Raw genomic sequence first — 23,480 nt, forward strand, 5'->3', positions numbered from 1 at the left:
AGATTTCTGAGCTCTTACTTCCCTCTCCTATTTAAAGGACAAGGCAAAATCAGGCAGATCATAAACTCTCAGGATTTGGTTGTGCATATCAGTCTAGCAGTCCTTAAGGACTTTCTTCAAGAATCTGGGGAATCTTAGTCTCTTTACTTAAAAAAAAAAAAAAAAAAAAAAAAAGCATTCATCATGGTTGGGAAGATAAACCTCAACAAATAACCTGGGCATACTGGTAACAGCTCAAAAAAAAAAAAGAAAGCATGTTGTTAATCTGTAAAATTCTCATGACTTGAAGATTATGGGGGCTATTTGCTTCATTAATTTGATCATTTGGATCTGCTTATGAAAGACAAATTTCACCATTCATCTGTGGGACTTGTTGCTAAATAATCTGGGAAGAAAAGGTTAGCAGGAGTCTGAGAAAGCTGGAACCTTTAGAACAAGAAAGCGGATGTCAAAAAATGGTACAAGATGTTACTAGGTAAAAAAGAAAGGACACAAGATTCAGCATACAAACCAGCCCTTTTTCAGAGCCCTTTTTCACCCATTTCCAGAGGTCAGATTTACAGAGGTGTTTAGTTGCACCACTGATGAGATCCATATGAATTCCATGCGTAAATATAGATACAAGTGCCCACCCGTGGGTATCCTGGGAGACCAAGCCTGTCAGACACTCAGCACAGCTCTGAGGAACCTCAAACAGGAATGAGGGAAACCAGCCCACGCTGCAAGCTGAGGCTTGGGAACTAAATTTCAATATCCTGTCCCATTTTCCCCTGGCATTTTTCTGCTTTCAGACAGGAAATACATTCAGAGTTAGAAGACGTGCACTGCAGTGAATCTGCAGCACATTGGGCAAAAGGAATTTTATATAACTTATCAGTAAAAAAAGGCTGTGCCACGGACAGCTCGCCCAACCCCACCTTAAAAGAAAGGTGAAAGCAAACTTGTGTGCGATGTACACAGATCTCAGTTTATCACAACTTTTAGGACATTTCAGAATCTGCATAAGCTCATTAATCTACTTTCAAGGTTTTTAATAAATTTTCTTTGAAATATATTTTATATATTGTATACACAATATATTAAAATATACTTAAAAAATCTTCTAACTACTTATGGCATATTAATTTTGAACTAATAGCGGGAGGCCATGCCTGCTCCCAGAATGTTTTCAACATTCATTTCAGGAAGATACCAACTATGAAAAACTACCTTTTATTAGCATATTAAAAAAATCTCTTGCTTTCTTGAAACATTTGGTTTTCAGGATACCGAGGGAAGGCTGGCTTGACAATGTTTCTATTATCTAAGAAAGCTCCAATAATAAAGGAAACATTTAAGTGGGGTAAAAAAAATAAAATATATTTTTGCAAAATGTAAAACCTATTTTAACAGGTTATACCGTTCTTGTTCCAGGCTACAACGATGTATTCTAATGCCTCAGAAAGCAGTGAACCGGTCATCCCACTTACATGGCACAACGTGACTCATGTGGTCTGATGGGAAGTGTTCAAATGCAGGAAATCATTTAAGAAATCTGACACCTACAACATGCCCGGAAGAATTCTGAAAAAGATTTAAACTTCCCTGAACACATCCCCTGACCTTGGTACATTCCTTCACCTTGCTAAAAACGCATCCCTGACAGCTGAGAGAGTTGACAATTAAGCCCCACACAAAATGCTTGTCATCTACAGAGTTTAGGGGATGAACAACCACCCAATGAACAACCTTATTTTCCAGAATGGATTAGACCTTTTCCAGGAACTGATCTTCAGGGATGGCTGAGCTACAGCATTTTGTACATGTGGCGAAGGATTGAAAAATTCTACATTACCCCAGTGTGGGGACTATTTTTGTCCTCATTCTGGGTGCACGCAGTGTCAGCTTGCACCCAGTGTTATGTTCAGACTGCACAAGACAACTAATCTAGCCTTGTGTTGGCCGCATGAGTTTCTTGAACCATAAATCAGCATCTCCTCTGGCTGGTTTTGGCATTTACCTATTCAAAACTCTCCCAGTGCTGATGTAGTAAGAGGACAATATCTGTTCCTAGGGGATTTCCACAAAACACTGACATCTGGACTTAAGTGAAATTCCCAGGAGTTGGTTGTCCATTCTTCTGAATCGAGAGAGCAGCATCAGGGGTACAGAACAGAGGATTTTAATTGCAGTGAAAATAAGCTCAGTATCATTTAAGTGGCTGCATGCTTAGAAGAAGTATCTAAATTCAAAATTTAACACTTTGGCAAATAGTGAGTTTCAGGGTGAATGTTTTGTTTGCATTTCAGACTGTAAAATGATGTACAGCTATAAAGTACATGAAAGAGTCTGTGCTCGGAGTATCCTGAACCTTTTCAGGATGCTGAGTGCACATAACGTACTGTAACATTAAATATCCAGTGGCACACTGGCTTGTAGCTTATCAATAGTATCCTGGTTTTAGGAATAAGTTAAGACTTTGCTGAGCAAATTTCACTGCATATATCTGATAAACTTACATCATATCCACTGTTACGGATTCCACGTCTTGGTCTTTCTCGAGTCACAAGAAGATCCATCTCAGTTTCTCCTGGGCTAGGACTGTTCAAAGACTGCCTGCTTCTGTATACCGAGTTCTTCATCGGTTGCCTAGAAAACATGAAACAAGAAAACAGTAAAACAAAACCAAAAAAATGACAGGCAGCAGTTTTCAATACTTACCTTTATTCTAAAATGATAAGGTTCATAAAAATGCCACTTTATTATAGGATATTCTTTCTATGTATATGCAAGTGCTAGAAATCAGTGACATTGTTAAGAGATCATTAATTTTGTTTACCGTTAAAGAAAATAAAGCTATGTAGAAGACACGGACATCGTATGTGGGAGCTTATCAAATGAAATATGTCCCAAGAAGATATCAGAACCATTTTAACCTCAGCTGATATGATTCAAATTCATAAAAAATAAATAGTTGCTATTACCAAAAAATAATAGGACCTCCCAACACATTCAGATGGGGAGCAGAGATTTTGGTTGCTGATCCTGAGCAACGAGAGGGAAGTGGAATAACGCTCCACTGAAACAAACACCCAGCAAAGTGAATGGGAAGAGAGACAGGAGTGGGAGGGAACTGCTTGCAAGATGCTGTTTTTAAATAGCCAGTTTGGTAACTGGCCACAACTTCATCAGAGAGCTGTAATCCCTGGGAATAAACCGCTTCCAGCATAGCTCTGAGCAGCACTGGGGCAAAGGCATCCTTAGGCATTGAACTTTCACCACTGTGTGCTCAGCAGCAAGCAGAAGCAAAGGTACTAGAAAGACAGCATATAACTCAATACCCAAAATATCCTGTAATCTTTCCAATGCAACCATTTCTTTCCTTGTTATTGCTTATACAAAAACAAATATAGCATTTCTCTGTAAGATACAGAATGTATCTGTATATAAACTCTTTAGGAGTGGTTGCCAAATCGTGATGCAGGAACGTCATGCTTCATCAAGCTGCATCTTTTAAGAAGGCTACTTCTAAACCAAGAAAGTTTAGGAGATGCTGTTGTCATAGCATGTTCTGGCCATTAGTCATTTTCTTGAAGAGTTGAAAGTAGAAATTTGAAAAGGCGACTATTGAAGGGAGAGGCTTCAGTGACGTTTCCGTCATTCTCCTATGCTTGCCAGGTAACGTGAGAGAAAAATGCAATCCTGTGCTAAGATTTGATTGAAGGGCAAAAAATGCTTGCATTAAAGTGAGCCTGTGGCCGAGAGCTCTATTTGAGTTAATAAGTGGGGTAAAAATAAGGTCTCCAGAGTTTTAAATGTTTGGGACTGCCCGAACTGATTACAAAGAGAACTACTACAATATTTGAGATATTGAAAAGCCTAGGACCGTTTCTGTAAGTGACATAAGAGGAAACCACATTAACAGCGATGCCACAAACTAGGTCCTGTCCCTTGCAGAAAATATCCTGACCCAGCTCGGTCATCTTACCTAGCCACCGAACAGTAGTTACACAGAAATTTATCCAAAGCTAACATGGGAACAGTGAATGAAGCACGTACTCTAACAAGCAGATAGTACTCGTGCAGCTTAACTTGAATGTTTACTCAAACTGCCTCTATTCCATTCAGCAGTTACGAAGACTTCATGGTTTAACCTCTCAAGAACCATCAATGAAATGAAAAGACAACCCAGTCCAAATGAACTCGCTGATAAGAAGAAATAATTCTTCAGATATTACAGATTTAGTTAACAGAACTTTTTGCCATGACAGATTAGAGCAGCAGAAACTGGTTTGCAGAAATCCAGACAGACATTAACATGATCAGATAGGATAAAAAGTAGGACAAAAAAATATCAATTTCACGCTTCCGATCAAACTAAGTACTCAAGCATGTACTTAATTTTAAGGCAACTTTCAAAAACTTGGGTGTGACTTTTAATCACAAATCTCCATGCGCATGTTTGAAAGTCCCAAATGCACTGCCAAAGCAGAAGACAAGGAGAGGTTTTGGAATAAATTTCCTCTATAAATATAATATTGAATAAATTAAAGTGCCTTATCTTGTTTCTTCCAAGGCTATACTGTCGGTATTACCAGAAATCATGGGGAACTAGGTTATGCTAAGGCTAATCAGATCTGACCATCTTTATGTTCCTACATTAAAGGTCTCTAAAATTTCATACACATTTTACAATAGGTGCATAAATGCTTAGTTGATGCAGTTGTGATATATTTTCTAAAGGATTCAAATATACAGCTCTCTAATACGTGCAGATTCTTGACCTGATTACAAACTATTAAAGAAAAACCCAGAATAGCGCATATCATCAGTAGGCTCTTAAAAATTGCCTTGAGATTGCCAATTAGCTCATTTAAGAAAGTTTTACTAATGAGAAAGGAGGTATGAACGCTAACAACTGGCATTCAAATGGGTTAGCAGGTGCCTTCTGGGAACACAACTGGAAGATCTTAAAACATGAATTTTATGGTACAGAAGACTCAAAGATACTAAGAGCATGAAACTGTTTGTTCTTGACCAAATCAAATTACTTAGTGGCGATGTTTTGTAAATCACTTTTAAATGCAATATAAAACAAATCCAAAATGTAAAGGTGATCTTGAATAATGTAATCAACTGCATCTTTATTTTCTGATATCTTTTGGAAATGCTGTAATAATGTGATTATTTAATAAAGTCAGTGGAATATACACAGAACAGAAAAGAGTGGAAAAGACCTTTTCCCTAGAAATTTTGAAATCTTTGACTTACTCCTAAGTGATATTATTTTTTAAAAAAATTCAATTTTTCAGTTTTTAATTGCTGTAAATATAATGATACAAACAATGATACAAAGCAGAAAAAGTTAGAAATCAAATCTTTTCAATTTTATGCTAACCTAGATTGCTTTAAAAGCAATTTTATTTCATTACGGAAATACAATTGTATTGATTCATTTATCAATAACCAAAATGCACATTACCTTGCAGTATTATTCAAGGTTTTCCTCCAGCAGTATGCCATTTTAGCCATCTTATTTTTAGTTAGAAAAATGAAGACAATAATGCTGTCATGTGTGTTGCAGCATATCAAGTTCAGTTCCAGGTCTTAGTTTGGAAATTTTAGCATAGACTTTGGAATTGGTTTGTTTGCAAACATCTGCATCGTCTGTGAAGTTCTCTAAATGCTTTGTGTCTTTACAGAAAGTGCATCAGAAATGGTTCTTCTCTCTTCCTATATAGGGATATAGACTATATATTTAACAAGTAAATCCAGCAGTCAGCCTTTTATGGTTCAGCTACCCAATGAAATCATTCCTCTACAGCAGTATACCTGCCTTCAAGCAGTTTGTATCATGCCAGTGATGACTATCTCAATACACTATGACAGGTTTACACAACACATTAGAAAGCACACAGAAAAAATGTATTCCGGGACCTTTCAGCACATTGGCACATGAACAAACATACATCAGTATATTTAACAAAAAACAGATGGTTAGCATTAAAGCTTCATGTGCAATGTTTTAAACATTTCCTACATGGTGTGTGACACATAATAAATATCAAAAGTAATGCCTCAGTCCTTCACTATATGCACAGCACACAGTCATTTCAATGTTTCTACTGTTTCATCAATATCTTCTGGACAGACTGTGCAGACAGAGCAGACTCCTGTGTACTGAGGGTTCAGTATCTTACCTTTTCAGTGCATTTGGAGCAAATTATTCCTCCCTCACTGGAAAACTGCACAAGGAAATGATGCCCCAGACCCTCCAGCAAGGACATAACATACAGTTAAGTTAGCATCTTTTTTCTTCATTGACCAGTGCAACCCTGAGAAACGGCCCATCAAGGGCAGTATCTCTCAGTCATTTAACTCTAGACCTATAGAAGTTCATCTGATCACAGTTTTTGCTCAGGTTCTGAGCCAACACTGCTTTTATAATTCCCATTACAGTCTTTTTCGTCTCTGTGACCCAAGGGTCACTGCTGAAGTTGCACTGTGTGCAAAGACTGTGTCGCCACCGATGCTTTTATTGCAGCCATGATTTATGCTCATAGGAAAACTTTGATGTGAACCTTCCAGGAGATGGGATGCAAGATTGCACCTCCAGGCATGAGACCATTTCCAGAGGAACTGTACTTCGGTATCCCTTTTTCTCTCATGGATCAACTGCTGCTGGTCCCTGACTACAGTAAGAACCAGACCCCTCGTGGTGTGAGGTGCAATGGCAAACACACTCTCTTATAATCCTTCACACCTCCATCACACCTAAGGAAGAGGAATCTGCATACTGTGCCATTCCTGGGGTAGGACTGGTGTGATCTCCTCTTCTCAGTGTGTCAACCTGTGCTTCAGAGAGCACCAGCAACTGAGCAGGTCCACCCACCCACCCACCCACATCAGGCTCAGGCAGAATCAGCATGTACACTCCCCCCTCGTTTCTAAAATGAGGAGATGAATACTACTGGTGTGCCATCTTCAAGAGACAGTGAAGTGTTAATCAACATTAGTACTGTTATACAATATGCCAGCTTCACGTCACAGATGAGCAAATTATGACTTTCTCTGTTAAAGGCACAGGAAGATCACCAATAACGGGTACACACACATCCTTACAGATACCATCCCTGCAGGACTTACTGAAATATGTGGACAATGTACTGGATGTGTTATCTTATGCCTACTGCAATAGTTATATTCAGATAAAAATAATGACAAAATAATAACACCGCTGAACTTTGGAAAAGGCTAACTTCCTGGCTTAAGTCCACTCTCAGTATTACCAAAAAAATTACTACCACTTTTTCTATTTCCCTTACTTGGAAAATGACTCACAAGAACTTGCAATAGTCCCTTCTCTTATTTTTCTGTCTTTCCATTTCTTTCTTTTTAACCACATTGCAGTTTTACTGGATAACATACTTTCATAAATAATCATGGGTTATATGAATTTTCTTCATAAAGTAGGAGGGACCAGCTGACCATACAGCAAACAGTTGGCTCGTTAAGAATGGCCCCTTTGACTCCCTGCAACCTCTGGACATCAACTTTCCTCCCGGGTGAAGAACTGCATATAAAAAGTCTCACCTGTTCTTAGGCTCAGCAAACGGAGACGAGACATCTGCATCTGGATCCAAAATGTGGTCAAGTTCTTTCTGGTTTTTTTCATACATCCTTTTTCTCTCTGTCAGTCCCTTGTTGTTATCAACCTGAGGGAAATCATAGTACCCCTTCCTCTTGGCTTTCAAGCGCAGCTTGTTGCGGTAATGTTCTATATCGGATTTCTGCTTCAAAGCCTTGTTCACCTAAAAGGCAAAAAGATGTTTAAAGGATGGTGCTGGTCTGGCTACTTCCAAATGGTATTGTTGGAGTGTGTTTGATGCGCTGCATGTGTCATTTTACAGACCGCTTTTTGTACCACACCGTGCCATCTGTAAGCAGCAAGGAACTGCAAGTGAACAGAGTCGCTGCATTTTTATGGCTTGGCAGATGGTTAAATAATTTTAGCCTAAAAACTATGTACTATCACAACAGTGACTCAGATACACCCACTGAAGAAAAACACCGATGATGTTAGCCAATTGTCGTGACCCAATGCCGTGCTTGCTTTTGGGCACCACGGGGAGAACTTACCGATGAAAACTCTTCTAGGGTCCCGTACGTACAGAGACATCACCCCTCACTACACAAAACCTTAAATAAGTCTTCGCTAGTGGCTGGGGAAGAATTCTGGTGAAATATCATCATATGTTCCTCTTATTTATATGCTTCCTTACAAATCTCTTACGGCCCTGCCAGAGACAGGATCCTTAAATAAACGGGTGTTTGGTCTGACCTGGTACAGATGAGGTCCCATGGGTGCTCCTAAGTATTGAGAAAATTTCCCTTCTGCTTCAAATTGTCAGTTACATGGAAATGAGTAATTTACTTGGGCTTTGTGCTCCCAGAGTCAAATTCTACAGTCTTCTCACAAATTTCAAGAAATGTATGTACAAGGGAGCACCGGGAGTGCCATCCTGTTGACTTACAGAAGATAGATGCTGAAATCTAAAAAAGCCTTTCTCTGAGTTTGGAAACTACATGGCACTTCAGGGCTTAAAATACAAGTACAAAATGGAGCATGACAGACTGCTCTAATCCAGGCCCACACGGGAAGCCTGATGACACTGTCTTTTACTGTGTCTCTGGCAGCAGCCCTCCCTGTTGCTTTTAAACAGCATCAGGGAGATTCTGGCTGATCTTTAAATGACTGTTGCAGTGCTAGTTTGCAAACAAGCCACCTCTATGGCTTGTCCCCATCATGTTTAACAACTATATAAAAGCCTAAGTCCTTTGTAAATGGACCAGTCTTGATTAAATCTACATAAAAACATGAATAATCATACAAATGTTGGAGCCAAAGCATGGGTTTTGGCCAGCACCTGGATCAGACGCTTGTGCCATCCCACTTTGTTCCCAGGAAAGAACTGCACCCTCTGTGCACAGGCTGGAGTGCAGATTGAGCAAAGCCATGGTCCTGTTCCACCCCTTCTTGCTCTGAATGAGATGTGTTGCTCAGTATAGAAAAATCAACTTGGGACCCGGATGATCTATATACACTTCCATGTTCAGCCACAGAATTCATGTAGACAAAGATCTTACTCTGCTCTCTGCCTTCATTACTCATCTTGTTAAAACTAATATGATAGGAGAGAAGGATATTGAGAAGGAAGGAATATAGACAATTGCCTCTTCCAAGGTCGCATGCATTCACAGATGCATCACGAAAGAGCAGATCTTAAATTCTCAGATCTCCGAGCCCACAGTGCTAATGGGACTTTATATAGCATCAGCGTGAAAAGCTCCTCAACTCTAACAGGCTTAAGATTGTACCACCTGTGGATGTAGCCAAGGAAACAGCTGGAGACATTATCAGACAGTCCTTACCTCTCCATTAATGATGGCAGATTCCTGGCTCCTATCTGATGCAGCATGAACAGCAGGTAGGGCCACAGGTTTGATGGCTATCAGCTGTACTGATCCAGAAGAGGTGTCGAAGGGGTCAATGGCAGATTTGGCAATGTTATCAAAGAGAATGCCTCCTTCCTCTTCGTCACTTATGGGAACTAAAGCATATCAAACTCATTCAGCATAAAGACACAGATATTTTTATTGCATGTTCAAGGTGAAATTCAGCAAGCACATGCTTTAGATTAATGATGTGCTCAGTACACTCGAGGAGCAGACCTGGGAGAGTTTTACACTGGAAAAAAATTCCATTAGATTACAGATAATCCTTTGAATACATAATGTTATCTCGCACTCCCCCAAAAAATGTTGATTTCCAATCTGCACTAATAAGATGGGAAGAAAAGGAGAAAAAGAATGACACAGAAAATTGTGTGAAAATGACAATGAAAGTCAAAGTACATCTTTTCCTAGGTTTCAGATGGAAAAAGACGTTATACGCGCAAGCACACACACACAAGCCTCCACATGCCAAGGCATCAGTAGTTACACCTGATCTAACCCAAGAGCGCAGCCTTTTTTTGTGTCTTATACTTGCAAGAGCATGGACATTCTCAAAATTTGAAAAATAAACTAACTGATTTTAGCAAAAGTTATTAATGCTAAAAATGCCATCTGTTAAAATGAAAGCATTACTGTTGTGTGTTAAAACATACTTAAGAAACTGATGGTGTCCAAGTTTACGTTTTGAGGGGTTTTTTTGCTTTGCAAAGCAGTACCTCAGGTGGCTGTAAAGTTAAACCATTAAAATTTCTTAAGAGACAGGAGAAGGCTTCTGAAAATCTTTAAAATTAAATGGCATGGCAAAGCATCTTTAGTTTTAGATTTCTATATAAATGGATAACTCTTTCACATACGGTTGGGCCCTTTCTCCTCCAAATTTTGCTTGTAAACCTGCATCATCTTGTAAGCTGTTGAATCTTAAACTTTTATCCTCATTTTGGAATAGAAGAAGGACTCTAAAGCATGAGCACAAATTCTACAAAGAGATTCTTGCAAACATTTTTTAATAATTATGCTATTAGAGGAAAGAATGTTTGCTCCATCTCCTAACTGACAGGAGCAGAGATCCTCTGCTAAAGAACAAAGTGGTCTGCTCTAAATTTATTTCCTCTGAAAATACACTCTGTTTTAATATTTAATCACTGCACAAATTACAATGGACTTGTATAAACTCAGCAGTTTAGACAGCCAGTGATTTTGGTAAGAAAATACTTGACAGTGGCAACATAAAATATTGAGTAAGCTTATTATCTTTCTGTCCGTACTCAGTGTGGACTGGAGTTGACACTACTTGAGCTTTTGAGAAATAGATGGGTTAAATCACTCTGTCATTAAATATTGTCCCTCCGGCTCCACAGAACTGTCCAAATATGATAGAGGAGTCTTTAGTGGGTGTGAAATCCCCTCGTCCCTCCTGGGGTTGTTCAAACACTCTGAATTTGTATGCTTACCAGAACGAGCGGATCACAAGCCTGGCTCACTGAAATTAACTGCTGGACTCCCACTGATGACCATGCCACCAGGACACCACACCAGCAAAATCAGATGAATGAAGAGATACTTGCTTGTTACAGACCACACTTGAATAGGAGGGCATTTCCATCACAATAAGTATAAAAGGGAAGCATGGACGTTCTTCCCTCAGGGCATTTTGAATCAGTTCAATTCTCATGTAAGTCACCAGATGCAGTTTTGGAAGATGGGTGTTGTCTGTGATTCATTGCTGAAACCTCCATGCTACCGTAACAAGGTACCTCCGTTGTGACACGACTATCTCCAAGAGAGAAAAAGTTTGTCTGAATTGTATTTTTCACCGACAAAGATGGTCTCTCGTGATGATTACAGTTCAGGTGAGCCTGGATTGTATCTTGTCAGTGGTCCAAGTACCAAGAAGTTGTGGAATCACTTCCCTTGGCTGCCTGTCTCAGCATTTGCCTGAACCAGGCATGCCCAAAAACCCTGGCTAAGCATCAACTTGCAAAACATAATTCTTTCCAAACATCTTCTGTGTACCCTACTTCAAGCAGAAAGCACCAAGAAGTGCAGCTGTGTTTCCACCCCAGTGTTTCAGAAGGACTGCACTTGCTGAGACCTTGGCAGTGATCTCCAGGCACCCACAGAGAGCATGACTAGCTACAGATGTGTGGGTTGTCTCCTCAGACCTCATTTCAGGATCAGAAACCAAGAGTTTTGCTTAATTAAACAGAATTCCTCTGGTTCAAAGACTCATTAAAGAGAAGAAAAATTAAGGGTAAAGAGAATGAGGAATCACAGACGACAGCTACTTCTGATGTGGTACGTTGACACCGAAGAGCACCCTCCGTGTATCAGCCCTCTCATTTGTGAGCACATCTCCTGCATCTACTGCAGTGCTATTGGCATGGAAATAGTAACCAAATGGGACTAGAAATTGGAAGTCTATTTCACCTTAGCTTAGCATTTGTTCATTAATTGGCATTTATAATATAGAAGTAGTTTTTTCCATTGCCCTTTTTTCACCGATGAGTGATAAAGAGAGTCTGTGATCTCCAGTTACTGGCACTCTGCTATAGTTTGTATTGGCAGTGAACCATAAGCAAGTACTCTGGGAATTTTATCCATCCTATCCATCCCTTTCCGAGAGAATTTACAGCAAGCATTTATAATGCAATTGAACCACAGCAACCTCCAAACTTTAAAAAACAAACCAAAGGGAGCTCAGAGAAAAGTGGGAGTCCTGGAGTGTTTGTTTCTGCTGTGTGTCCCTGCCTCGGGCCAGCCCACCCATCCTAACGCCTCAGCTGGGCAAACGACTGATGGGCACGGGAAACTTCAGAAAAATGCCCAATTGTTCTTTACAGTCACAATAAGCACACTTGCTTATTATAATTAGCAACACAGATTTAAAGCAACGCTTTTAATTTCTGTTTTTAAACAGGTGCATACCAAGATGGATTCATTGTTCTTCTACTCTTGTTTGCACTGTCTGTGTGCACACATAGCGAGACTTAGAAGTTCAGCTGCAGAAAAGGGCAAAAAAATGACTTTAATCACTTATTTAACAGTAATTTCCCATCTCTGAAACATCTTGTGCTAGATATCTCACGCCACATGATCCATTGAGATTGAATTACTCTTCCTAATCTTCCCGTGACTGAAGTACATGAAGATATATCCAAAGCAATCATTTATTCAGGTTGAGTGCCAATTCCAGTGAAGATCAGTGTGGCACTGGGTTTTTGAACAGCAGGACCATCGCTGAAGCTTTATCTCCACATCACTGCAGCTATTAGTATACAAGATTTGCTAGACTAAAGCTGCTTCAGGGATGCTAGTCTCCAATTTGGGTGCAGCTCTGCACTATTTCCAGCCGGCGATGCCAGCAGGTGGTGCTACCCACTCGTGCCGCTGGTCCTCCAGCCGGTGGAAAGGGGCTGTGGAACTGCAGCTCTGAACGGTTAAGAAACATTTAGACAGGTGGAATATTCTCTTTTTATCTGGTTATTAATTTATATATAAAAAAATAAAAGTTATGCTTTTGTCAGCCTAAGATTTCGATATGAAGGCCACACAAAATCTGAACCTATTCAGGACTGAAATACCTTTCCCTCCACCTTGTCTTTCCTCCCCTCTCCCAAATCAAAATATGTTGGAAGGAAGAAGGACTGAAATACTTATCTGTAAAAAGAAAAAAAAGAGTAAGGAAATCTAAACCTGCAAATCAGGTAACCTTACAGAAAAATACTTGAAACAAAGAGATGTGCTGTCCTGCTCAGAAGCAACGATTTGACCGATTTTGGAAGCCCTCAGGAAAAGAATGACGTAGATGGAGAAAAACCTGTGAAGCCAAAACATGGGAAACACTCGCAAGCAGGTAGACGTGCCCTGCCTTTTCTTAGGTCATTCAATGAAGCATTAACAATTTTCAAAGATTTATTTTGTATGAAGGGAATGCAAACATTATAACCATACCTATAGTGTGCAATGAATTCTCTGAGTAACGGAAGGGCTTAAAATAATAGGAAAGCAAATAGATTATATTAAATGAAAATTTTAATTTTGACAGAGAGCAAATTATGCCACAGATCTGAAAGACTATCTCCTTAGGAAAGAGCCTGTGTATGAGTATTTCAGACAGAAATCCTGACTGCTGAATGTACATTAATGATGGGGAAATAATTTTCATTTTAGAGAAAATTTCTCTATATAGAAAAAAAATCAGAAATTTTCTACATCATCTAAATAATTTAATTTGTCAGCTGACTATCTCCAGAAGGGTATGAACAAGAGCTCTTAGCAATAAAAAAATGTATGATTCTGAAGGAGTTTATAAGCCCGTAAGTAAAATACAAGTTTCTTAACATCAGTATCTGAACCTATTCAGGACTGAAATACCTTTCCCTCCACCTTGTCTTTCCTCCCCTCTCCCAAATCAAAATATGTTGGAAGGAAGAAGGACTGAAATACTTATCTGTAAAAAGAAAAAAAAGAGTAAGGAAATCTAAACCTGCAAATCAGGTAACCTTACAGAAAAATACTTGAAACAAAGAGATGTGCTGTCCTGCTCAGAAGCAACGATTTGACCGATTTTGGAAGCCCTCAGGAAAAGAATGACGTAGATGGAGAAAAACCTGTGAAGCCAAAACATGGGAAACACTCGCAAGTGTTACTTGCGAGGTAAGGTACTTACTCTATAAGGTACTGCAGTGTAACAGAAAACACACTTGTGTACACACACCCTTTCCAAAATACGCCCAACCATGAGACACTGTGATTCTAAGCCTTTCATGAACAGCACAAATATTATATTTTCAGGGAAGCAGATGGCTTACAGACTAATGGAAGCAGCTCATGATTCCTCCTGGATATAATTTTCTCGTATGCAAAGTCTGCTAAACACCACGTGTCTGAGGTGGTGTTGCAGTCCTGGCTTTGCCTGGGGTCCTGAAATAGGAATTACCTGAGCAGGTCGTCTGAGATCTCTAAACTGACATTTGCAGGTTTTTTATGAAACTGTATACGTGGGGTGTCTGCTCTTCTATTAGCTGCTTGCTTTGTTCACTTTCTATGAAGGTTTCTTGTCCTTACAAGCAGAAGCAAGGATCTCTCTCTCTTTGTGGTTATGTCTTCTCCTCCAACCACATCTGCCACATCTATTTAAACATCAAAGTCTTTCAAAAAGAGACCATGTGTCTCATAATGTTTGTAGAGAATCCATCAGCCCCTTTTCTTGGCTGGCACTTCTGTAATACCATCCTAGGCATGTTCAATAATTTTAAAAAGTTATTTAACTGAAAAGGATGATGACTATACAAAGAAGATAGGGAAGGCATGAGACCCTACAACAGAAGCCACTTCTTTAAGAAAGTAGTGCTCTGAGTTTTAAAAAGCTTTGCAGAAACAGTTTTCTGTTTGCACAATAAAACCGTGCATTTGTCTTCTTCAATGCTGACATATTAGTGACAGATCACAACCATCCAGATTGCCACTGGACCTAATTGCATGAAAACATCTACACACTCTTCGCACTGTCGCTTGGATGAAAACTGCTGTCAGACTCGATTAGTGACAGAGTAGAGCTTATCTGGAGGGGAAGGCAGACATGAATTAAGAAATACTTAATTGCACAACCACCTGGAGATCCCAGTTCCTTCAGAGGTCTGCTGCAACAGGCACCTTAACAACATAAGATAAGGTATTTTCTTGCCATGAGAAAAGCTATCAAAAAGGCTGGCTCAAAAAGAAAAAGAGACAAGCTGGGTTAGCCATGCTGACCTAAAAGAGGTCAAACAGAAGGTATTTTCCACTTATTTATGCATGTTCTACCATGCCTATGAATACAGCACCTGGGTGGCCCCTGTCACGCAGTATGGACAATCAGAGGTGCTGTTTGTTCTCCCACTCTCTCTCCAGGGAGAGAGGTGGTGGAGCAGTGGCACCTTTTGCTTTTGTAGGTGTGAAGTGGCACAGAAACATGGCTCAGAAGTTCACAGAATAGCTTATAACACTTGGCTGCCTCTTGCAAACCAAAACCAAGTGGAGAAAGCAGCGGGAAATGGTATAGGCTATGTCTGAAGAAACAAAGGGTTTGCTGTCACCAGCAGTATGCTAGCAGGGTCACAGCGCGCTCTATATTTAAAACAAGCAAACACCAAAAAAAAAAAGACTGGAAGAAATGGAAACAGTATGGGGAAGTATTAGGCTATGTGACACAAGCTGAAATCTTTGGAGGAAAAAAAAAAGAATCAATGTGTAAAGCTTCTGGGAGGCTCAAGGAGAATAGTAACTGGTGCCAATATGAGGGATTTCAGCTGAACAAGCAGATTTTGTTCATTCTTTTTTTTTTTCTTCTTACCCTGCTATGGTTAAATGTCAGGAAATTACTCCAGAAAAGCCTAGGAGTTTACTGCGAGGGGGTGAAGAGTTAGATAAAGATCCCCACTAATGCTTTTTCTGTGGCAAATGAAGCTAATGCTTCAGGATGAGGGAATGAATGACGAAAAGAACAGATTCCTCTCTCTACACCATAAATTCTTCCTAGCACTCTGATTTCTCAGCCCTTCAGAGAGACAGGCATCATGAAAAGGAATCGTCTCACTTCAAATCTGTGCCTAATGCAGCTGTCTGGGCTCCTTCCATACTGGAAAGAGAAAGGCAAGTACCTCCAGAGCAGAAATATTTGTCCCAATTAGTTATGACCCTCTGGAGTCACTAGAGAGCCTACCTGGTTAGATCAGATTAGCAAGCCAACTTTAAAGGACCAAAATTTGGCAAGATTAAGCCCTTTTCACCCTAAATTGTATTTCACCCCATGCAGCACAGAACAGGCAGATGAAGGGTGCTGGATGTTTGCGAGGAGACACCAGATCCTCCAGCTAACTTCTGTGTCAAAGCAGACTGCTACATTGCTGCTACTGGATTCAATTGCTGTTGCCATATTTCATTTTCATTTGAGTCACTACAGACAACTGCTCAGAAATTCAGAAAAGCTGGCTCTGACGCTGAGCTGCCACATCAGACAGTGTGAAAACTGGTGGCCCACACTTACACAGAACAAAGGAGGCAGTGTATCATAGCTCGGCTGAGTTACATCCAAAAATCCCTTTGATTTTAGCTTAGCCAATAATACAGCCAAGTTTTCCTCCCCAGTACTTTGTTCCTGCAGACACCTGATTTTCAGATATCCCTACAAAGAACAGAAGGAAAAAAGAATTAAAAAAATTATATGACAGCTTCTGCTTGGACAAAGAAAATGATAGTCTTAGAGACTGATATTTAAAAAGGAGTGAGGCCCCTGACTGAACTGCTTCTGAAAAGTTGCATCTATTTTTAAAGACAACGTCCAAATGCTTGGAAGATGAGAAGTGTTCCAGCTGAGATTCCTAGGAGGAGGAAAGGAAGATTTCTTACACAGGTTTGACTCTTTGCAAATATCCTCTGGTGTGTGTCCTTTCATGATGATGAGGTTCAAGTACAAAACTGGGCTCAACTCTATGAGTTCTCAGCCCAAAAGGTATGGAGTCATATGCTTCATTAAGAACTGCTAGCAAACTAAACTTTCATTTTTCTCAAAACAAACAAGCAATCACACCTTCACTAGCACAATGATGCTAACAGGAAGGTTGCAAGATCAAGCACTCAAAGTTTGGAAAAATGACCTATATAACTTTCACTGGCTTCATTTTGTGAGGAGCTGGTGAAAGAAAACTTTTTACTGTGGGCCACTGTAGTTCTTTAAGTACATGTGGGTTCAGCCATTTGCTTCTCCCTGAATGATGTTAGGCCTGATAAAACGATAGGTGAAAGTGCTAATATCCTGTTGTTCTCTTCCACGCTCTCTTACAAACCCGTCTTGGAAATTGCCAGTACCTCTTTTGGCTGATTCATTCATATTGCAGTCCTCTAACATATGCAATTGGGCACTTTTAAAAAAAAGTTTAATTTTTTTTTTTGAGTGCCCAAAGTAGATAAAAGCCCCACTCATCAACTTTTAGAAAGGAAACTTCCTATTAGAATACTAATAAATGTTTTCCAAGAAAAAAAACACAAAAGGAAAAAAATGTTATTACCTTACCAAAATTTATCAATATTGTAATACAAACAGATATTTTATTTGTGTTTTCTGTAGAAATAAGGCTCAGCTAAAGAGTTCTCCTGATCCTCCAAATCATCAGGTCCTTAAATCGAGCCTGTCAGTCTGTGGTGGTTTCACATTGTTCACTCTCAGCCTTGACACACTCCATTTAGAGTCAATTTTGATACAAGACATATAGAGTTTATGTACTGAGGTAACATCCAGTGCTGTCATTTTTCCATGTAACTAAATGTCAGCGAGAAATAGAATCTAAAATTGGTCTGTAACTATGGCAACTAATGAGCCATTCTAACTTGGAGTCCCCAAATCAAACATGTGACCATCAAGGGATTCATTCCAGTTTTAAGATTCTGCTTTTCAGAGAAGAAAATATGCTGCTGCTTTTGCTGACATGCGCATTAGAGGCATCAGGCTACAGCCAGGCTAGAGAGCTGGAGCAGGTTCAGATAAACAACTAGGAGAAAAGCAACTTCTTTCTTAAACTGGAAGGAAGAATCAGCCAACACATTCTATTGATGCTAATCATGCTGGATAAAGATAAAAGCCTGCAAAAAGAACAAAATATCTGAGATGACAACAGTGTTTGTAATCATAGCACTGGGGAACAAAGCGTAAGCTCCGTGATGAAAAGTAACGGGTGCCTTGATTTTTGTTTTTTAATTTCAACTTCAATAGGCTTTTGGGATCACACGACTCAAAAGTCAGAAACAATCTGCACGTGCATATGAAAATAAATGTGGGGCCAGCTCCGTAATTCTAGTAAGAGGGAGGCCATTTCATTTCCCAGGGCCACATCTTCCTTCCCAGAAGCTGTTCTGAAAGGGTTGTGTCAGGAAACTCTCTTAAACATATCTTAAAAGACATGCCTACAGCTAAAAAGTCCCCATCTCTTTACCAGGGAACAATGTATTTATTCCCCTTCATAGTTTGCCTGGAAACTAGCAGGCAACCCTTTCTAGGGCCATGGCAGTCGAGTGAAGGAAGTTCCTCTGGAAGTAGCTGAAGTCTCTACCAGAAGGAGGGCTCTGCAGAAAAGGCGTTTCATGCACAGTTTCCTTCAAAGCTAGAACACTCAGATGGAAACAGCCCATCTATTTCATATTTTGTATATATGCTATACTATTACTTTTTAAACAGGCAAACCCAGCTTTTCCTTTCTGCCACAGAAGCTCAAGATCTTGCTGCCAGCATGTGGTAGGAACAAACGACAAGTAACCATACTATGAATAGATTATACACTAAAGATATTTTCCTAGAAATAATTTAGCTCCTTTGCTGCTCCTAACAAGGAGCACCTTGACCATTTTAAACAACAACATTATTCGGGCTTTTTTTCAGAAGACAGAAGAGGGAAGGTAAAATAAACATGTAAATAAAGCAGTTATCAGTTTTCCACATAATTTGAAAAGTGCCTAGTTATTGTTATCAAATAATGTTGAAGCTAGAATTATAATGAAATTAACATTTAAAATAAAGGATCGGTATTCCCTTATACTACAGTGAAAAGTTTCTTTAAGTAGCATGTGTATGCTCCAGAAACACACTACAGTCCAGATCAGAAGAGAGGATGTTAGGTATTAGTCAATTCTTTAACAAAGAAACTGGAAGTTCTTAGCAATTTTCTTTGAAGATTTAAAACCTAACAAAACAAAAAAATACCTTCACTAAGTTATTTTGCCTACACATGTAAACACCACCTGACACTGCTTTTGAACAGGGGCTTTCCTGGGTAGGGGAGAAAAAAAGCAGCATAAATTACAGCTTTTAACACTGGAAACCATGAATGTTGTTGTCTCATAAAATGAGCTACTTTTGAAACAGTGAAAAAATAATTACAACCCTCGAAACTTAGAACCATGAAATATTGTTATGCTGTCTCTGGGGAAAAAAAAAAAAAAGACCTCTGAGAAAGACCACTCAGAATACTTATTACAGGTCTGGAGTAATCAGTAAAGCCACAGGTCTGTCAGAAGAAAGCAGTACAGGTGACAAACACGTAACAAAAGAAAATTAACTTCACTTGTCTGTGTGAATGTGCAAATGTGCATAAATCTCAGTGAAGCCGATTTAAAAACAGAGTACTACAGTTATATCAATTATATGGTCCCCACAAGATGCAATGCTCTATGGTACGTGTATGGAAAGAACAGAGGACACTTGAAAAACACAGTATGATTGTGCTGTACAGAACAAAGGCCATCTCTGGTGATACGTATCTGTCTCTATATTACACTGTATTCCTGCTAAAGCAGCAAAGCCTTTGCGTGACACTTCGGTATTAGGAATAACGACCATCAAGGGATGACAGGATTTGATACCAGGATCGCCTCCACAGAGGTTACTCAGGTGATTTACTGGAGAAAGGAGAAGAGATCTACACGAAGATTTTCTCTTTATCCAAGTCCTCCTTTCCACACTTACATTTTTAACAAAGAAGAATTACAGACTTGTGTTCGTGACAGAATCTGATGAGCCTGCATCCAGTTTAATTCCCTCCCTTTAGAGGGAAATGATCAATTGGTTCAACCACAGTGTTTTCTATTCATACGGAAAATATAGCTATGGAAGCAAAGCTATAACTCAGGAGAAATAGCAGAGACACAGACAAAAGAAAAGCAAGGAAGAAAGGGGATGGCATTCTACTCTCATCAGATGTTCCTGATGCATCTCAAGTCACAAGGTCACAACTGTCAACCAAGGGCTTGTAATAAACATCCAGCATAACATCCTAGGTGCATCAAGAAAAGCTGACATCCTAGATTCATCAGGAAAAGCTGTTAGCGTTAATAACAAAAAGGTATGATGAGGATGATGAGATGGAAAGTTAAAGCTCTGGACGTCTCACACTTTCTCAAATTAATTTTTACCTAATTAATTCATCTTCATCATATCTGGGCCAGCTCAGCAACAGCAGTAATGGAAATTAATATCTTAGGGCTCTACACAGAAAAAAAAAAAGCTGTAAATCCTGTCCCCCTACTACACAGCATCACGTCTTCATTATTTTACTGGTATTTAAAGAAAAAAAGAAAAAGAAAAAAAAAATGAAAATTTGCAAAGGCCCACACATAAAGAGTAAACACCATACTGTTTCATGTGAGGTTGAGAAATAGTTATAGCAGTAAAGGGGGAAAAAAACCCAAACAGCTATGAACAGAAAACGCCTAAGTACTGCTGAAGGTATAGGAAGATGGTTTCAACATAGCTAGTGCCTGTGTGGGTACCGCTACAGGGGCGACTGCGAGCAGCTTTCATCAAGAAGCACTTCTCACCGTTTCTTTTCCTTCCTTCGTCTTTTGTCACTTTTTGCGGTGCCATTACTTTCTGGAGGGAGCTCCGGCCGGAACTGGGCTTTCCCGACCCGTTGCTGATGATGGAGCCGTTTTGACTCGGGGACCGGCTGCAAGTAACCATAGCAACAAGGGAGGCTGTGAGTTCTTCCTTATAAACCTCATTTCAAGGTTATTTCATTCGCACAGTTTGCATCACTGAGTTTTCAAGTCTGATTTTGTACCAAAAGGAGACAGAATATAAACTGCACACAGAAACACAGTAAAGGCAGGAACAGAGCGACGGTAGGAGAACACGACTTCTCAGTTAGCTCAGGGCTGATAGGCATCTTAGTGGCATCGAAACCAAACACTTCTCATGCACAACCCCCACAATGACAGAAGCGGCACTGCAGAGGACAAAAAATCCTGTTATCAATTCCATGTCATTTATACAGCTAAAATAAAGCAGACTTTTGTTTTTATATATATTGCTAAACTAATTCCTTTATTATTTAGCCTGCATTGACACTCAGCTATTTTGTCAGCCACAATGCAAAATTCACTCACTCACTTTACATGTATGCACACGCAACGTGATAAGAAAATTCTCCTTTTTCCCACATAACGCGGTTTAGCCAGCACCATTATTTGCTGAAACTCCTAAGAAAATGCTTGTTTTATTCAGCCATTGCATATCCTTGCCCTGAAACTGGTCCCTGCACAGGGTGAGGAGGGAGGGCAGAGCAGAACCACTGCGGGCGTTCAGTCCCAACGAGGAGCAAGAGCAGAAATGAGCAGTGTAACTCTGGGCTGCACCAGGAGCAAGCTCTTCTTTCTGGGGTGGGCAAATTACTCAAATCCTAATGCACAAGTTGGGAAAAGCAGGTCAAAGTAGAAAATGTGAAATTTGGTGCTACTCCACATCCAAACACAGTGTCACATTGTTTCTACACATGAAACTTGCCACAAAGGGAATGAAATCTATCTACAGGACCTGTATAGTTTCTCATGCACCCATCTGCAATTTATCATTCTGAATTGTCATGGCCAATGACAGGATAATGTAAAGAGGTTGCATCGGAGAAAAAAAATGGACTTAGTCACAAGGACTTTCATGTACAGAGAAGAAAAATCAAATCAAGTTCTATTGCTGTCACAATGGGTTTATATCCAGAAAATGGTACTAAAGCAAAACAACTGTAAAAATCATACTGTAAATTATTGCCAGTACTATATTGCCGGCTTGAAACATTCATTTACCTCCAGTTCTGACTGCCCTGTCTGGTGTAAGTAGAGAGCATTTACTGTGGTCAGAACAGGAAGGGACAAGTATGAGAGAAGTAATTCTTAGGGACTCTCTTTTGAAGATAGACTAGGTGGAAAAATATATGATTTGAGACAGGCTCTTTCCAGCTACGTGGCTTTAGGAGAACTCAGCATGCAACCCAGCTCAGCTCAGCCCAGCCCAGCCTGAGGAATTTCTTGTGAAATTCTATTGAGAATAAATATTCTTGAAAAGTAGCATTTCTCCCCTATAAACCTGTCTGTCACTGCTAATGAATAATCCCAGCCCAGTAAAAAAATTCATCCAGGGACAGACCAACACCTGAAGAAAATCTGCTCCACTTGGGAACAAGCGAGCATAGATAGCTTTCACAATGATTTCTGCTGCCACTAATCTAAATATTCATCCTTTTTAAGTAGCCATCGTATTATTAACCGTGAAGTTTCCTTCAGTGGTAATATCAGAGAAGATATTCTGATCGGTTACCAGCCACTTCATGGCAGTCTGATTCAAATTGACCTTTCCAGGCTGCAAAGTAGTCTGGACAAAAAAGCAAATACATAAAGGTCAAGAAATATTTCTTCATCTTCAGAAACCATTAAATTCCATCTCCAGACACAGCTGCTGGGAATGAAAAACGACTAAAATTCTGCATGTTCTCACTTATGCAGGTGATCACCCTGAAGGAGGCAAAACTAACTCTTAGTTATTTGCTTAGAAAGGCACCAAGGTTCAACACATTTTATAATGAGAATAACTTTCCTGTGAATTCCTGGATCAATTTACTTATCAACATTTGTTTTAAATTGCCCAGATTAAGTACGGGGGGATTTCTGCGCTCATTCAAAGGACTGACTGAAGTGCTTAATCACTTTTGTTAGAGGATTAATTAATAGGGCTGGTTTACATTTTTTGTGTGTATTTACACAGCTTTGGAGAGGCTTCAAAACATTTTAAAGAACAGTTCCTGCAAAGACTTGACCTGTGGTGGCCCAGCACCAGCAACCACAGCCAGTGTCATGGTCATCTTCCATTTGTCATTTCATCAGAGGATGGAAGACATCAAAAAGGACAAGCGCTCTTTGGTTCACACGGCCTATATAACCTGACTCTCATGGTTCGAGTGATTTATGGTGTGAACAACACATTGCTGACATTAAAGGGCATAACAACAGTTTACACCCAAACCCAGCGAAGCTATCGCAGGAACCAGGGGAGTTCTCAGCTGGCTTACTTTTCTCTATTGGTACTCCCTGCAGACAGCTCTCTCTGTGTTCCAGGTGATCTACCATACAGCCAGAGAAGCATGCCAAACCAGACACCAGCTCAGGATCCTTCTGTTTCCATTTTTCTG

General features: G+C 39.8%; 1 protein-coding gene across 1 annotated transcript in view; it reads right to left on the reverse strand.

The window, feature by feature from the left end:
* The window catches only part of KIAA1549L (KIAA1549-like ortholog), a 117,025-nt gene that overhangs the window by 19,483 nt on the left and 74,062 nt on the right, over positions 1 to 23,480 (reverse strand). The window contains exons 12-15 of the mRNA XM_009334573.1: positions 20,842 to 20,969; positions 9,412 to 9,590; positions 7,573 to 7,790; positions 2,499 to 2,628 (exon numbers count right to left, since the gene is read on the reverse strand). Of these exons, the coding sequence (XP_009332848.1) occupies positions 2,499 to 2,628; positions 7,573 to 7,790; positions 9,412 to 9,590; positions 20,842 to 20,969 (655 nt within the window). The remainder of the gene's footprint in view (positions 1 to 2,498; positions 2,629 to 7,572; positions 7,791 to 9,411; positions 9,591 to 20,841; positions 20,970 to 23,480) is intronic.

This window comes from Pygoscelis adeliae, unplaced genomic scaffold (assembly GCF_000699105.1).
Source record: "Pygoscelis adeliae isolate BGI_AS28 unplaced genomic scaffold, ASM69910v1 Scaffold171, whole genome shotgun sequence".
Taxonomy (NCBI): Eukaryota; Metazoa; Chordata; class Aves; order Sphenisciformes; family Spheniscidae; genus Pygoscelis; species Pygoscelis adeliae.